Source organism: Malus domestica, chromosome 12 (genome assembly GCF_042453785.1).
Source record: "Malus domestica chromosome 12, GDT2T_hap1".
Lineage (NCBI taxonomy): Eukaryota > Viridiplantae > Streptophyta > Magnoliopsida > Rosales > Rosaceae > Malus > Malus domestica.
Window position 1 is genome coordinate 29942230 of NC_091672.1, and position 16955 is coordinate 29959184.

The 16955-nt window shown below is 37.5% G+C and overlaps 3 protein-coding genes and 1 pseudogene across 3 annotated transcripts; 2 read left to right on the top strand and 2 right to left on the bottom strand.

Annotated features, from left to right (window-relative positions):
* Positions 1-1001: 1001 nt before the first annotated feature.
* Positions 1002-2965, bottom strand: LOC139190119 (uncharacterized; annotated as a pseudogene).
* Positions 2966-8160: 5195 nt separating this feature from the next.
* On the top strand, positions 8161-9983 carry LOC103451019 (uncharacterized). The gene is made up of 6 exons (XM_008390443.4): positions 8161-8325; positions 8486-8638; positions 8743-8823; positions 8925-9056; positions 9307-9393; positions 9646-9983. Exons 1-6 carry the CDS (start codon positions 8220-8222, stop codon positions 9720-9722), a joined length of 636 nt encoding a protein of 211 aa, XP_008388665.2. The 5' UTR covers positions 8161-8219; the 3' UTR covers positions 9723-9983.
* A 1009-nt stretch (positions 9984-10992) lies between these two features.
* LOC103451020 (probable ribose-5-phosphate isomerase 3, chloroplastic) lies at positions 10993-12225 on the bottom strand. The gene has a single exon (XM_008390444.4). The coding sequence runs from the start codon at positions 12023-12025 to the stop codon at positions 11183-11185; it is 843 nt and encodes a 280-aa protein (XP_008388666.3). The 5' UTR covers positions 12026-12225; the 3' UTR covers positions 10993-11182.
* A 787-nt stretch (positions 12226-13012) lies between these two features.
* LOC103451021 (PITH domain-containing protein At3g04780-like) lies at positions 13013-15879 on the top strand. Its single transcript, XM_008390445.3, has 8 exons — positions 13013-13238; positions 13487-13573; positions 13991-14114; positions 14998-15046; positions 15134-15191; positions 15311-15357; positions 15449-15526; positions 15675-15879. Exons 1-8 carry the CDS (start codon positions 13200-13202, stop codon positions 15724-15726), a joined length of 534 nt encoding a protein of 177 aa, XP_008388667.1. The 5' UTR covers positions 13013-13199; the 3' UTR covers positions 15727-15879.
* The last annotated feature ends 1076 nt before the right edge of the window (positions 15880-16955 follow it).

Below are 16955 nucleotides of genomic sequence, written 5' to 3' on the forward strand. Positions count from 1 at the left end.
GTGTAGAAATGCTTATGAGTATAAGTGTTACCAAAACAATCTCAAACGAGCCTTATACCCCATTAGGCCGTCATTGATTGCTTTCCGGACCGGCCAATGCAGCATTTCTTTAGGGGTCAGGGATTGTTGACATAACACCTTCCACAAATCTTAAGGGTGCGTTTGTTGCACCGGACTAACTCAGACTGAACTAGCTTTAGGGACTAAGCTGGATTGACTTAGACTAGACTAAGCTGGACTGATTTAGTGAAACGTTTGGTAGAATGCCGGACTAAAAAAAGAAGAATAGTTAACAACTATAATTTTATATCATTAAATACACATTTAATAATATTTTATTATTAACTCAATAATATTTTATTTTTTATTCAAGCTTTTTCTTTGTGTTTGTGTCTGGAACACTCTCCTCTCCTGGGAGTTCATTCTTTTCTTCCTCGTTAGTGCCGCTCTCCAACACTCATTTTTTCTTGCAAAACAATCGCCTTCAAAACGATTTTTCCTGCAAAATCGTCCCTAAAGCAACTCTCTCCTTCGTCTCTCCTTTTTTCTTTGTACCAAAGCTACTCTCTCCCTTTCTCTATCCATTTCTCGGGAATTTTCTGGGAAAATATTTTTTTTTTTGGGAATTTTATGGGAATTATTGGGAATAAGGAAGAATTTTCATATGGGGATTGTTGTTGTTTTTGTTTTGAATTTTTTTTTTAAATTTTGGTATTGAGATTTAGGCAGTGGGTGGGCTGGGTTTCAGATATGGGAAAGAGAGAAGCAGATAAATGGGCAAGGGAGAGAGAAGCAAATGAAGCAGATGAAGCAGAGCAAGGGAGAGAAGCGGACGAAGAGAAGCAGATGCAGTGAAGCAGCGAAGGTCTTAGCAATCTGATGCCTTTCGATGAGACTTGCTAAGACTGTCTAGCAACGTCCTTTGTCGAGGGGAGTCCCGGCTAGTCCCACTAAAGGTTGTCCTGCTGCGTAACAAACACGGTATTGCTCTGAGTTTTAGTTCAGTCTAATCCAATCCCATTTAGTGAGGGCAAACAAACGCCCCCTAAAAGACTTGGAACTTGTCCAGAATTCTCATTTTCATCGCTTCGTCGTTAACACGCTGACTTCATGAACACAAATATTAGCTCTCTTCTGAATTCAGTAAATGCTAGTGGTCCGATAACAAAAAATCTCCTACCTCGCAAGCATAACTCTGTCTGCATAAGAAACATGAAATCATATCAAACAAGAAAAAATATTGAGAACCGGCAAAGTTAAGCGAGCAGAGGCATGGAACCTAGTGAATGATGCATGCCTTTCTTTCTAGAGGCCAAGTCTCAAGTTTATTTAAATACCGCAGATTGTTTTGGTGCACGTGAGAGCTTAACTATTTCAAAGCTAGATTCACAACTTATCAACCAAATCTCCCGAAAATTTTAACTAAAAGATTCGGATACTATTTACTTTAGCAATCTATTCACTTTATCTTTTATTTTAATCTTATCGTTAAAACTCAAAATTTTCAAGTTTTTTTCATTAGTTTTCCTAAAAAATTATCATCCGCAAAGTAGAATACGAATTTAGCAGGGAAGTAAAATACTAGGAGCCGAAAGAAAAAGATCAACCTTCAATTATCTGAGCTTCTCCTTTGCACTGCTCTTTCTTGCAGCTTCCTTAACTCGATCAATATAACCTTCAATTGGAGGAGTCAGAGTTGCCGTGAACCGTTTGACTGGGAACGGAGTAAGATCTGGCACCAGTGCTGCTGCTTTCAAATGTCCAGGCAATGCCTCAATCGCCTCCACCGCAACAGTGTGGACTCTGCTGCCTGCCTTGCACGGTGACGCTTCATTATTACCCTACTGTTTGCACTTAAAATGTGCCATTCGGACTAAATATGGCAAATATGGCATTTGGAGAATTATCTGGGAGAAAGACTAACTTGAAAAGATATTTGAATGCAAGTAGGGTAGTTTTTGACATTATAATATTATTTTTCTCATTTATTTGGGTGGTGAAGGTTTGCCAAGAGATTTGTTTAAACAAGACAAATGCATGCTTTTTCATTGCAAGTGGATGGGAAGACACCACACAGACATTCCTGCAGAGAACATGTGAAAGAAGCCAGCTTGCTTCTTTTAATTATTAGTTTATTGCAAGTGGTGGAGACATGTGAAAACATGTGATGGAAGTACAAGTTGCTATTTTTAATATCATTTCACAATGCAAGCTGGCCAAACTTATTTCAGGCAAGTTCATTGTTCTTAGCAATGGGGTTTTTTCAGATCTTTATATAAAGAAGCAGATGCAGAATGATTATGGACACTCAAATAACCAATCAATCAATTATACTCAAATTAGCTCATCAGCTTCCTTGTAGACTTTAGCTTTAGCCAAGCATCCATTATTTTCCTTGTTTATTAGCTCTGCTACTCACTAGTAGTATCAGATCTTATTTGTAGTTCATGTACAACTCATTTCCAATCATTTAATTACAAGCAATCTACAATATTAATCATTTGCTCTCCTCTATCATTTACATTTCCAGCAACCCTGTCATTTACATATTATTTCATCTCTCCATATAAGTAAAGTTCTTATCTTTAACGCAAACAAATAACCTTGATTTGAGCAACTCCCACTCAATGACACAATTTCTTAGTTTGAAGTCAAATTGAAGTATAACCTCAATCATTCAGATCTCGTCTATTAGCGGCATCTAGTAGTGGCGCGCCTGCACCCTACCAATTTTATGTTTGAGCAAATTCCTAGCATGCCCACAAGGCCCATGAAAAATTTAGGAAGCAAGCACCTACTATACTCATTCTCCTTTGCAAGCTTTCGACCGCCTTCAACAGTCAGGTTATATTTTGGTATCTTCTCCACATCGACCAAACCTAGTGATACCAAATCCAAACCAGGAGTTCCAATAATTGTTGGTTTTTCTGGGATGCCCAATTTTCCCTTGTCTTTCTTCAGCATCTCAATCGAAGGTTTAAGCGAGCGATGAGAAATGATAGACGGGTGTTGGATTGCAGGTTAGAATGTGGGTGGGTTAAAGTTGGGCTTGGCCTGCTTAGGTATGATGATCTTCTCCAAGTAGGCCTCACATAATGGCCCAAAAGTGGGTTGAGCACAAAACTTAAAACGAAGTTTTTGTTTCTTAAAGATTAATCCCTTAATTAATAGGTATACTTGCGAGTGGTTCTGAAATTGCTAAAAGCGCTTATGAGTTATGAATACGTTTGACAATAAATTTAAAAAATTCTTATTCGTCTTATAAATGTTTTTTGTAAAACCAATTACAGTTCCAACTTTTCTTTATGATAAAAACACTTCAACGAAAAGCTCTCATGAACTAAAGTACTTTCGAACGGGCTACATTAATTTGATCCAAATTAGTTGTATAGCTTAACTAAGCTTTATATTCTCGAATTATAGAAGGAAAGTCAGGGCTCGTTAGGAAGTGTATTTAAAATGACTGAAATAACCGGCATTAAGTTGGTCTAAATTAATTAGATGCATATTAATAAACTAACAAAATAGCTTTCGTATGTGAGAGAGAGATTATGAATAACTGGATATATCGTTTTGTATATTCATCTCTCATCGTGGATATAAAAAGATACATCACCAGCTCCACACAAGAATCTCTTTAGTTGTTGAGAACATGCGATTCAATTAATTAGCATAATCTCATGCTTATTGAAATCATAAACCTAAACTCCACTAATGAGCAAATAAAATTAACTATATGGTTTGGTTTATAATTTATTGTGTGTTTGACTTCCGATTTCATCTTCTTCTCATTGTTTTCTTCTATATTCTTGTTAAGAGAAATGCTAAATGGATTGTTTAAAGACTTTCTGTCATTTCATAGTTTAATATCAATTCTCGTGCAAATATTATAAAATATTGTGTAATACAGTTTAACGTCAATTTCTGTGCAAATATTATAAAATATTGTGCAAAAAATATGAAGTATCAGAGAGTTCATCATGAGAATGTTCTCATCATTTCTCTTCTTGTTAAACATCATTGAACTATTTTTTTCGAAAAGATTTAATATATATGGACAATGGTTTTTAATAAACTCAATTATATTAATTTAGTTATTTCATATTCAACCACCCCAATAAAAAAAAAAAGAACCAATCATAAAATATAAAGAATAAAAGAGAAAGGAAGAATATCCAACAGAGACGCCAAGACGACAATATTCGAAACCTAATCCTCTGACATGTTTTTAACTTGCAGCACACTTTTGTTTTTGTGGAAGAAAGATTCTCTTCCTTCTTAATTTCTCTCATCTTTTTTCCTCTCATATTTAAATGATTATGATTAAATCACATCAAGATTTTATATTGATTTTTTTAAAGATAATAAAACAAAAAGCAAAGTGTAAGATGAGAGGAAGGAAAAGGAGAAGAGGGAAGATGATGAGAGTAGAAGGGCAGAGAATCCTGCTCTATTTTTGTGAATGCAAAATTTTCCAATTATGCATGAGAAAACCAACATATTAGTATAATATTTTTGTGGATATGATGTTGAGTTTCCACTCATACGTCTCGAGTTTGAACTCCTGTATTTTCTAAATTATTATAATAGTTTCGAACTCTCTAGTTCTTTTTAATAATAAAAGTTCTCACTATGTTTGGCATCTTCTTTTTGTTTTGGCCTATTCGGATAAATGATCCTCGTGGTCATAAGGTATTCGGAACATAACCCTTGTGGTAAAAAAATTCGGATTTAAACCCTTGTGGTCTAAGTCTGTTAGGATTTATACCAAAAATTGAAACTTCTGTCATTCCTCTGTTAGTAACATGCACGTGAATCTCATATGTGAGAATAAGATGGTTATTTCATAGTTAGTAGCATGCCAATAGCTTAGCTAAAACCCTTATGGCCTTCCCAATTCTAAAGCACGAACAAAATTCTTTTATTGAAATCAGAGGTTTGGTTCGTGTTTGAAAAGCCACATCGATGGCTAAGCGAAGAATTGAGGGAGACGTCGCACCAACATACTCAGCTATTGCTGCAATCTTGATAACTTTAGGTGATTGTTCTATTTTGAAAATGGTTTGTTCGTAATCGTATCCACCATGTGCGGTTTTATGCTTGAAAGTTTTTTCTTTTTTTCCAATCGGTCTCCTTCTTAGTGGTATATATAGGGGTTTACGTGTAGGGTTTTGAAAGGGAAGAAGGCAACAAAAAGGAAACAAACAAAGCAAACTAGAAGGCAAAAAGCCAATTAGTTATTCAATCAAAGAATTCAGCTGCGCACCCAGATGCGATTTTAGTTCGTGATATCTTTGTTTATGAATGGAGAGTGACTATGGAAGGGATGAAACGGGGATGAAATGACCATCTTATCCTCACATGTGACATTCACGTGCATGATACTAACGGAGGAATGACAGAAGTTTCAATTTTAGGTATAAATCCTAACAGATTTAGACCACAAGGATTTAAATTCGATTTTTTTTGCCACATGGACTACCTTCCGAATACTTTATGACCACGAAGATTATTTATCTGATTAGGCCTTTTGTTTTGGCTTAGACATTTGGAAAAAGGATAATACTTGAAGACTGACAGGGGAGTACCCAATTTACTGACTATCTTATGTGGCCCACTAACATTTTAACACCTGTACTAAGATAATATTACCAATCACCATCCTATCTTGCTAACCAAACATCCACCACCCCCTTTAAACCTAGCACCAAACATCATCCTTCTTCTTCCCCTTCCAAACTGCCATGGCGTATCTGTCGACGTCAACCCCACCGACCCAATGCCAGTACCTCCTCTAATCTGACGTCTTCCTCGTCGACCCAACCAACCCATCCCTATATCTCGCCGCCGTGGACCTTCCTTCGTAACACCCATATCTAACCAACGGAATCTGACCGGCAAAGAGGAATGAAGGGGGGCCGCCGTCGAAGAGAGGGTTAGCTGTGGGTTCTCCGGCGAACAGAGGGGTTGGGATAGTCCAGGTCGTCGGAGAAGAGGTAGGTGGAGTTGGGGTTGCCGGAAAAGTAAGAGATTGGGGGCGGTCTCGCAAAAGAAGAGAAGGGATGGGGTTGGGCTCGCCTGAGAAGAGAGAGGTTGGGGGTGGACTCGCCGGAGAAGTGAGGAATTGATGGATGGTCTCACCGGGGAAGAGGGAGGATGGAGGGGGAGTTTCTGCGCAATAGGCAAGAAGGGAGATAAGATGACAGTGTTTGGTTGTGAAGATGGAATACGGATGGTGTTTGGTTACGAAGATAGTAGAAGTTCGGGAGAAATTTCTATTTGACAGATGTTAAAATTTTAGTAGGCCACGTATGATGGTGAGTGAATTGATTGTAAAGGGATCCCTTCCACCAAATCCACTAATTCGGATCTTTGAAATTTGATCAAACGGTTTAAGTTATTATAACTTTTAAAAGAAATCTCTATTTTTAGTCGTTGAATCATATTTCAAGAGTCTGAATTGATGAATTTAGTGGAATAGATCTGGAAAGAATCCCGTTCCGAATTGATTATCCTTTGAAAAATGCTTCCTCTTTTGTTGTCGTTGTTTGATTAAGAATTTATTGGACAGCTTAATTAAGGAGAAATGTTGACTTTGTGGAAGCTCAAAGCTTCTGCCCACCGCGTGTCACTCTTCTAGAATTACAACTTCCCGTTTTGAATTTTGCACCACATCGTTGAATTGTACTACCAACCAATATGGTGGAACTTGCAAATGCCAAGCAGGAAACTTTCCAATCAAAGTTTACTTAATATTACTTTTAGCAAAATATACTCTTGATTTCAATGTCGATTTTTTTTTTTTGTAACTTGTTGGCTTTGTAATCGGTAGGTTTTGAGTTAGCATTTTCGCGAAAGAAATTGCTTTTTATATTAAGAGATCGATGAACGCCAAGGGCTCCTATCTCTATAGGTATAGTCAAGTAGAAAGGACTTTACTTATTTGGACTAAATGGTAGGTACTCTAATCTCTACAATGTTGTCAATGACTAAAAAAAGAACAACTTTAAGAAAACACCACCATCTATCAAAGCTTACCCACTTTTTTTTAACTAACGATAGTATTTATATTAAAGGGGTAGAGAGTTGGCTAAGTTCATAATGGGCTAGCTGTAATAATGTTGTTCAAATTCATCTTTGGCGAGAATTAAACCTAAGACCTCTTATTTACGAGTGAACAAAAATACCACTAAACTATAGCACTAAGTAACAAAGCTTACTGACTTAAAAAACCAATGGACGTTTAACCGTATCAACGTGTCATAATTACCAAATATATATGGTTTTGTTTTGATGTTGTCAAATAGCAGGATTTGAAGGTCAAAACCGGAATATTTCTTTGTTCTGGTTGCATATGTTGACTTTGGCAAACTCTAGTGGACCCAAAGAAATTCGATTTTATGAAGAACATTTTAACGTAAATAATTGGCAATTACATTGCACAATAACAAATTAACAACCACCCTCTTCACGTTTTTTTTTTCAAATTACGGAACCTTCTTTCGGGGGACAGAATTAGGCAGCCACCAGAAGCGTCTCCACCACTTTGATACCTTCTTAGTTTTCAGTCTTAATCACATATTAATTCAGTATACACTACATCGAACTTTAACGATCCGAATCGTCTATTTCTCAAATTGCACCTCATCCTAGCTAAATATTAGTCAAATCGAAAATATTCAGTTCGATATGGAGTGGTCTCCACACCCAATCTCCATTTAAAAAAAAAATGGGGATCCCTTTGCATAAAGGACTTGTATAGTTCGACGTGAAATGAGCCCCACACCCACTTTACATCGAATTTTAATGATACGAACCATCTATTTTGTAAGTCTCGATTCATAGATAATTCTTGCAAAAGTTCAATTCAATCTGAAATCATCTGCCTATTTAATTATCAAGATAAAATTTCATTGTTTCTTATATAGCAAAATATTCGTTAATTTCTTTGAACCCAATTAGATGTTTTAAATATTTCTAATTTGACTAATATTTTGCAAGAATGATCTATGAGGTGAAACTTAAAAAATAAACGGTTCGAATTGTTAAAATTCGATGTCGTGTGGACGCTACAACTAATCCTAATTTTTATAGAAAAATGAGGATCTCTTCCATTAAAGGCTTCATATAATATATATATATAAAGAGAGAGAGCCTAACTTCATTAGAAACAACCTTCACAGAATACCTCCCTCCCTCTCTCTCAAAACCAGATACAAATGGCTTTCTCTAACTCCATGGCCGTTTTATCTGTGCTTCTGGTAGCGGTGCCCGTGGCTGCTTTCGTCTTGGACTGGCCAGATAACTTAGCTCCTATGATTGCCGGTGAGCACTTCATTTCCTCTCCAAACACACATCCTTTCGAACTCTGTCTGTAACTCACTATAGGCTCGACAAACAAAGAGAAGATGTATACGAGTGACATATTATTGTTCTTTTATATCAACTAGTTTCTTTCTTCTTACACATCTTCTTCTTGTTGCAGCTGAAATATGTAAACAAGTTGAGTGTGGAAGGGGAGCATGCAAATTCGACATGAACGAACCATTAACTTTCACCTGCGAGTGCGAACCGAACTGGAAGCGAACGTTTGATGGGGACGATGATCTGAAGTTTCTCCCCTGTGTCATCCCCAACTGTAAGCTCTAACTCTCCCCCTCTCGAACAAAAACTTGAGGAGCAAGATTCTGTTCTGCAAGATGTCATGACTTAGGATCGGTTCTAATTTTCGTGTTTTCGCAGGTACACTGGACTACAACTGCCAGCCAGCTCCACCTTCAGTTCCTAAGAAAGAAGTCCCTCACAATTTATCTGCCTTTGATCGTAATTACCACTAAACCAGCTCAATTATCTCATCCATAAATTAACATAGTTAATCACTTGGTTCCTTTTCCTAATAACTCTAATTTTCGGTGGTTAAACAGCTTGTTACTGGTCTTACTGCGGAGAAGGTAACTGCGTAAGGAACAGCACGTACAATTACGCACCCATCTGTGAATGCAAATCCGGCTCCTCTAATCTTCTCAACGTCACAGCATTCCCCTGCTACAATGAATGTAAGAACACTAACTAAACTTGTTTTAATTCTGGTTTACAACATAATTAACATACTTTCAACAAGCTGGAGAAAGTAATGGGAGGGAGTTTTAACGAAACACTCTTATTACTGGTCACTTTTAACAAAAAACCATATTTTTATCTTTCCCTGATACTATTCACTACACTTTTATTTGTCATTTTTCATTAAAACTAAAGTTTTTTTGGACTTTTCGTTAGTTTTCCTTTAATTTTTTTGTAATCTTTCAGGCACACTTCAACCCGACTGCGCAAGTCTAGGAATTAAGGTTGCAAACTCAAATTCCCGCACTGGCTCTGGGAATGACAGTAGTCAAGGTGAGATTGTCTGTCAATCTAAAGGCCAACTAAGTAAAACCTCGTTTGATAACCATGTCGTTTTTAGATTAGTTTTCTAATTAAATTGCTTGGAAATAAGGATTAAGACTAGGTCAAGGGGCTTGAGGTTTTGAAAGTTTACATCTCTACGCAATTGACTTTAAAAAGGCATCACATGGTTGTGAAAATATAGCCTAAAATCCACACAATAGACTGACATTCTTTTCTTCCTCTTCTCCTCTCGATTTCCAGCTACATCGTTCTTGCCCGGAAAGTTCCTGTTGATGGCCATAGTGACGGTGTCCGTGGGTATGATTCTGAGGAAGTAGGATCGGAAGTCCGGTTACACGATTGTGGATTACATTTGTTCTTTTGATCATCCTTTGGTTTCACAAACTTCAGGTTCATTTTGTTGTTGTAACATCGCCTCGATGTTTCACCAGTTCATCAATGTGTATAAAGTCAGTTTGTGTAAATAAATCGACGCAGTCATAGCCCCACGACTGTCATATATTGCACTTGTATACAGATTTTTATGTGTACATACCTCTTACGAATCATCTATCATTGACAGAGCAGATTTTCTACAAGCATCAGAAAATACTTCCGCTACAACAGAAAAGATTTTACATGTCGATAAAACCCACCCTCGTGAAACAATTTATAGAACTGATGCAATCGGCATAAGAAACGACGACAACTAAGTCGTACGCAGATCAAATTTTCATTAGAACACTTGCAATTCAATGGAAAAACTTTAACACGTTGATCAAACCTCCTCTCACCAGACAATAAGAAGAACAGATGCCATCAACAGAAAAAGAAGACAACCGAAAACATGATCAAGTTATAAATACGCTACTCAGGTTGCAACCGAAACCATGTTACACGTTCTGTATGATTTAGGCTTGAATAGGAATCTGTTCATCTGTAACACAGCCGTATTTGCAGACATTAAGGACTATTGACATAAGTTTACTCACCATAAAACGGAGAAGTTTACAAACTGATGAACCAAGAGATTAACCGATATCACATAGTAATCCAAGCATTGAACATGGGTACACCGTTGAGCGGTTTACTCCATAAAGTTGCTAACTTTAACATGCCATTGCAAAGAGACAGCCACATGCATCATACAGCATACAAGAGAGCCATTAACTAGCAAAAGTTGTTCACTGATCGATACTCAGTTCATTTGCAAGTCACAGTGATCACAAAAGCTACAGATCTTGATCTTCTAATCTCAAAAGGTAGTGATCTCTTAAATGTCAGTTCAAAGTCAAGAGAAAACGTTGTCGAAATCTTAGCTATTCTGGATGCCGAGTTGAAATGCAGGAATCACTTGACGCTCGAAAGCCTCAAGAAAAGTACGGTTATAGTTGTCAGTTATCTTCTCAGTTCACTCTCCTAAAAATATCCAGAAACAAGACTGCCAACAACTCAATAAGGCGATATAGTGAGCTAAGAATCTAGTAACCGAAAATCGCAGAAGCACGAAGGTAACAATTCACATTATTTCTCAATTTACACTTCCATCATTCTTTAGCATTGTTAGTATACTACTGATCAAAACCGACATGCTCAACCAACAAGAAGTGCATGGAATGCAGGATTTTCGACTAATTCCCCATATCGTGAATTTAAAAGTTACACCAAAGGAACTAAATTTCACAGTGAAATACTGAAGAACAAGCAGCAAGTACAAAACCCCACCAAAAAATATGAAAAAACAGAGTACAAATGGAGGTTCAACACTCACCGCCACCGGAAATATCCAAAAATCCAATCACTTGGTCTTCACATCCACTCCATTCGTGCCGGCAATGATCACCGCCGTCGCCATGTCCAAGAACAACCCATGTTCCACAACACCTTCGAATTTCAAAATCTCCTTCCCTGCCGCCGGCCCGTCTTTGATCGGAGTCTGGAAGTACAAATCCACAATGTAATTGAAGTTATCAGTCACATACGGCTTCCCGTCGCCGTCGACCCTCAATTTCGCCTCCACCCCTTCTTCCTTAAACAGCTCCTGAAGCCTCACCAAGTTGTATTTCCAGCAGAACTGCACCACCTCCACCGGCATTGCCAGCCCGCTTCCGCCGAGCCCAGTCACCAGCTTCGTTTCGTCCGCCACCACCACAAACTTCTCCGATGCCGCCTCCACCATCTTCTCCCTCAGCAGAGCTCCGCCGCGCCCTTTGACCAAATCGAGATTTGGGTCGACCTCATCGGCGCCATCGATCGCCAAATCGATCTTCGGGTGATCGTCGAGCACGGAAAGGGGAATACCCAACTGGCGAGCTTGGTCCTCCGTGCGCTTGGAAGTCGGGACTCCAATAATGTCCTTCAATTCGCCGGATTTGAGGAGCTCACCGAGCTTGGAGACCACGAAGGCGGCAGTGGAGCCGGTGCCGAGGCCGAGGACCATTCCAGATTTGACGTACTCGACGGCCTTGTCGGCGGCGAGCTTCTTGAGGTCATCTTGAGTGAGCGCGGGGACTGTGCGCGCTTTGACGGACATGGGTCGGTAGGAAGAGCGCATGTTAGGGGATTTGGGGGTGCGCAGGATAAGGTGGGTGGCGGTGGAGGCATTGTGGGGGGAGAGGAGGGATAGGGAGGAGGAAGCCATTGGAGAGGTGGAGAGCGGAGGAAGAGTAAGATAGAAGAAGTAGAATTAATTGGAGAGAGGAAATAAGAGGTTGGCTTTGCTTCCTCTGTTTTTTGTTTGTTTGTTTCCTCTGCTTTCTTGTGAGCTCTGTTTTTTTGTATTTTCAAAGGTATAAGCTTTGGATATGCAAGATGTGACCTTTATGGGTGGGTGGTTGGCGGTTTGCTATTTGGTTTGGTTGAGATAAGAGGTTTTTGGTGAGAATTACGGGTTTGTCTTCGATAGTTCAGCTTAATTTTATTTATTTTTAAATCTTCATCGTTCAATATTTTATGGTTAATTTTTACTGATTATTTTTCGAACCCCTCACTAGTTCTAGATTATTTTCAAAAATTAATCTTTTAACTTTCATTAGAGTTTCCATTTGTACTCACCAACTAGATATCAAGAAAAAATAGTCACAAGGAAATTTATTTATTTTGCATCAAATTTGTGTAACAAATCAAATAGAACCCTTTTTAACAAAAGCATATGGGAAAACCAAAGTCAACTACAAGATTTGCATTGCTAAAAACATGTTTCATCTCAACATAAACCGTTTTGGAAAAGAAGGAAATATCTGACTCGAGAAATTCTTTAGTCCAAACATCTTTATACGAACACCAAACGCAAGAAAGTAGGATGGGCACCAAACTAAGAAGGTGAGATTGGAAGAAGCGGGATGAAAGAGATCAAAATATATAGAACAAAGTATTTTATATCGACCATTGAACAGTTATTTGGTGCGGTCATTTGTGTCTTTCTCCATTGCAAGACATATTTATCTGCTACTTAATAATATAATCGGATGCTATTACTCTACACATATAAACAAGAAGATTCTTATGTAAGTGAGAGGTGTTAGGTCAATCATTCATAATGTAGAAAATATCGTATGTATTAAAAAAAATCACATGTAATTACGAGTCCAATAAGTGATTTAGATCAAATCTACCTACTAAAAAAATTATTTTATAGAAAAATGGAAAAGTAACCTCTTATACGGCGCCGTTTCGACGCTTCTACCCACCATATTCCTTCCCCTCTTCGGCTTCGGATTCTTCAACTAGACCAATTTATAGCTTTCGTCCTCCAAACTCCATCTCTCTCGTTTCCGTCCTCCAAATTCCAACTCAAATTCTTAATCTTGTCAGCCATGTCTGCGGAATCAGCCAGTGCAATCCAAAAAAGCCAAGTAAGCAAGACACCCACTTCCCGATTTCCCTTTTCCTCTTCTGTTTTCTTGACTAAAACCAAAACAACACGCGGAAATTGGTGGGAAAAAGTTTGAATCTGGCATCTGGGTTTCTCCCAAGATCAAAACCCAGTTTTTGGATCACCCAATTCCTCTCCCGGTGTAGAGAATTTCAAATTCCGGCCTGCAGTACGGCACTGCGTTTAAAGCTGCTGACTTTCTGACATTCAATTTTGTTTTTGTGGCAGGTTGATTTATTGGACTTCATAGATTGGTCTGGTGTTGAATGCCTCAACCAAAGCACCTCTCACTCTGTTGCTAACGCTCTCAAGCAGGTATTTTTATAATTTTGCATTCGGCTTCTGGGTTTTTACTGTTTTAAACTTTTAATTTTAAGAAAACTAATGAAAATGGTTTGAAAACTTTGAGTTGTGATAAGGACAAAATAAAAGGAGAAGTGAATAGTACTAGAATTGATTTTTTACTGGAAAAATATGGTTTTTTAATAAAGTAAACAGTATTAGTAACTTCTCGTTAAAGTTCCTTTTATTTTACTTGCAGATTAGTTATTTTGTTATTGTAGTAGTTTTTTCTTGGATGTTAATTTGATGGGGTTTTGTTTAAATATTGGGAAAGATTTATGATGGTGTTGTGGGGTTTCAAATCTCGATTTTTGTGTTTTTATGATGTAAGGCTCGATCAGTTCTTGAACATGTTTTGGATTGAACTTGCTCTTGTTGACTAACTATTAGGGTTATAGAGAAGATGATGGTTTGAATCTGGAGAGCGATGCGGATGAGCAGCTTTTGATTTACATACCTTTTCTTCAAGTCGTTAAACTGCACTCTGTCGTCGTCAAAGGACCTGAAGATGAAGGTAACATCGGATGTTTACGTTTGTTAATAGATACAGTTCAGCTGCATGTGGCTGTGCTTGCTAAATTCATAGTGCTGCGCTTGAATACACTGATATGCTTTGATCCGAGTGCATAGGCGATTGTTCTTTAAGTTGTTATTTATTTTCGCTATCTATGGTACATTTCTTTGATTTTCTTGGTAGTTGCTTCTATCCTTTGTTATAAAATCATATAAAAGTGAATTCGTCCCTACACATTCTATTTAGGGTTCACAGGATCTATGTATTTGATCTCGTAATATTCACTCTTTTACGGTTTATAGATCCAATAGAGGTTTTCAAACAGATCAAAATTGTTGGCATGCCGACTAAGGACAATGAAACTTTTGATCATTTTGTAACCATGGGGATTTAAGAAGCTACCGATCTCAAACCAAATCCAAAGGGATCATGCTTTTTCTCATTTGATCATTGTAATCCATAAAAGGGTGATTGTATTTTTAAAAACATCTGCCTTAGCTGCCACTACTTATTGAGTGAACACGAAAGTTGGTAATGGATGTATCGTAATTGCTATCGCACAAAGTTATCTTCTTTACTGGAAAACCATTTAACAGATGAATGTTTTCTCATTGTTCAAAGTTATATTACAGGACAGGGAAAAATGAGTTTATTTTACATTGATTTTCCTCTTAGAAGGATGATTTTCCTGGCATCTTTGCTTTTATACCATTTTGCTTTGTCTATGTTTTTTTCATTTTTCATTTCTTTTTAGTCTTTACTTGGCCTCTTAGTTAACCAAATTGTAATTTTCATAAATATGTTCTATCCTGAATTTTTTTTCTACTTAAAACGATTTATGAGATGATGTTTGATATTGTTCTAACGTTACGATGATATTTAGGTCCTAAGACCGTGAAACTTTTTTCAAACAAGGAGCACATGGGATTCAGGTATTATTTTGGGACAATTACAGTCAACGATCTTCGATAAATGCATTTAGTTTAACTGATAAATGCATTTCCTATTGATTATTGCAGCAATGTCAATGACTACCCAGCAAGTGACACCATTGATTTATCCCCTGATAATCTAAAGGTAAGGACTCTGTAACTATGACATCTGCTATACGATTCTTTTGATTGGCGAAGGCAATTCACCGATGCATATTTGGAAGAGTTCTGCTTTGTACTTGATGTCATTTTTATACGTTACAGGGAAAACCAGTTGTTTTGAAGTATGTCAAGTTTCAAAATGTTCGCAGGTATCTTACTTAAACCTATTTTCTGTTCATATACTAGTTCATTTGCTCTTAGTCGATCCGATTCAATAGAAAGTCATTATATTTGTTTCAGCTTGACTGTTTTTATCGAGGACAATCAATCCGGCTCGGAAGTCACAAAAGTTCAAAAGATTGTTCTTTGTGGAACAACGTAAGTTTCTATTGTTCCTCTGTCACATCATGCGGTCTACAATCTGTTGATTTGTGCATCTGACGTGACGGAATTTCCATTTCGATAACAGTATCCGCGTAAATTACATGCCGTATGTATCTGATGATTTATTCGTGGTGTTATGCAGGGTGGAAACGACAGACATGAAGGGCTTGAAGAAAATTGAGGACGGACACTGAAGAAAGTAAGAGAAGGAGGAGAAGAAGAACAATGAACAGATTGGATCATTTAAATTCACAAACCATAGTGATCATCTAGCAACCCTATTTGGTTAATGTTGCATATTAAATTTAAGATAATAATCTATTTTCTTTTGGGATTTTTCTCCTGAATTCTCTCATCTCGCCCGCTCTCGTCAATTGTTGCACGTGCGAATTTTTGTTAAAATCAAGGGAATTTTAACGAAAATCTTCCAGTACTATTTATTTTAACAAAAAATTATATTTATACACTAAAAAGTCAATTATGATACTATTCATCTTATCTTTTATTTTGTCCTTATCGTTAAAACTTAAAGTTTTCAAGCTTATTTCATTAGTTTTCCTTAAAATCAATGGCATGCCAAGTGCAACAACCAAGTTTTATCCCACGAAGTGGGGTCTCATATGAATTCTAGAATGTTATTGTGGATTTTGTGTTTAGTTTTTCGTTAGCTCCAAGTACTCTATATCTTTTCTAATAGTCTATTTTTTAGTCCCTCGTTCTTCCTCTACTCCTCTTCCCTTGAGCCCTAGTCTCATAACATCTGTAGGTTTTTAGTTTACGTGTCCAGACTATCTTAACCGACAAAGGAAGAGAAAGAATGTGTCAGGTAGTGGATAGTCGGCACTTTGTTCTTCACATCGAATCTCTATAATATGACTTGTAATGGCATGCCGAGTGGGCAATTCATAAAGCCACATGTTACTTTAAACAAGAAGTATCTAGCCGTACTGGAATCACATGCAGCAAACATCTTGGGTCTTTCAATAAGTAATCAATCTACCTAAGAACAATTGAATTGACGTATAATAGGATAACTAATCTATGTGAATGTGAATTCGAACACAGGACCTCGAGTGTGATAGCGAATTTTCTTACCTAAAAATGTCCGTTAGGGATTAGATTAGGGCCGGCCACTATATTCACTGTTTCCTTTGCGCACAAGTTACATCCAACGGCTGATATTTAAAACCCATTATCGTGTTGAATCATATGTACCACACATATCCATTGGTTTGCAAATGTTTACAATAACATTAGCCGTGATACAAAAATTGTATTGCAGTCTGTATTTTCCCACCATTGTCCCCGTTTTCCCAATAACACCTCGATAAACACCAATGCTTGACTTCTCAAGGATTGAGAAGTACTTCCTCAATTCACTTAGTGACTGATTAATATTACTTTATTTATAACCGATACCGTT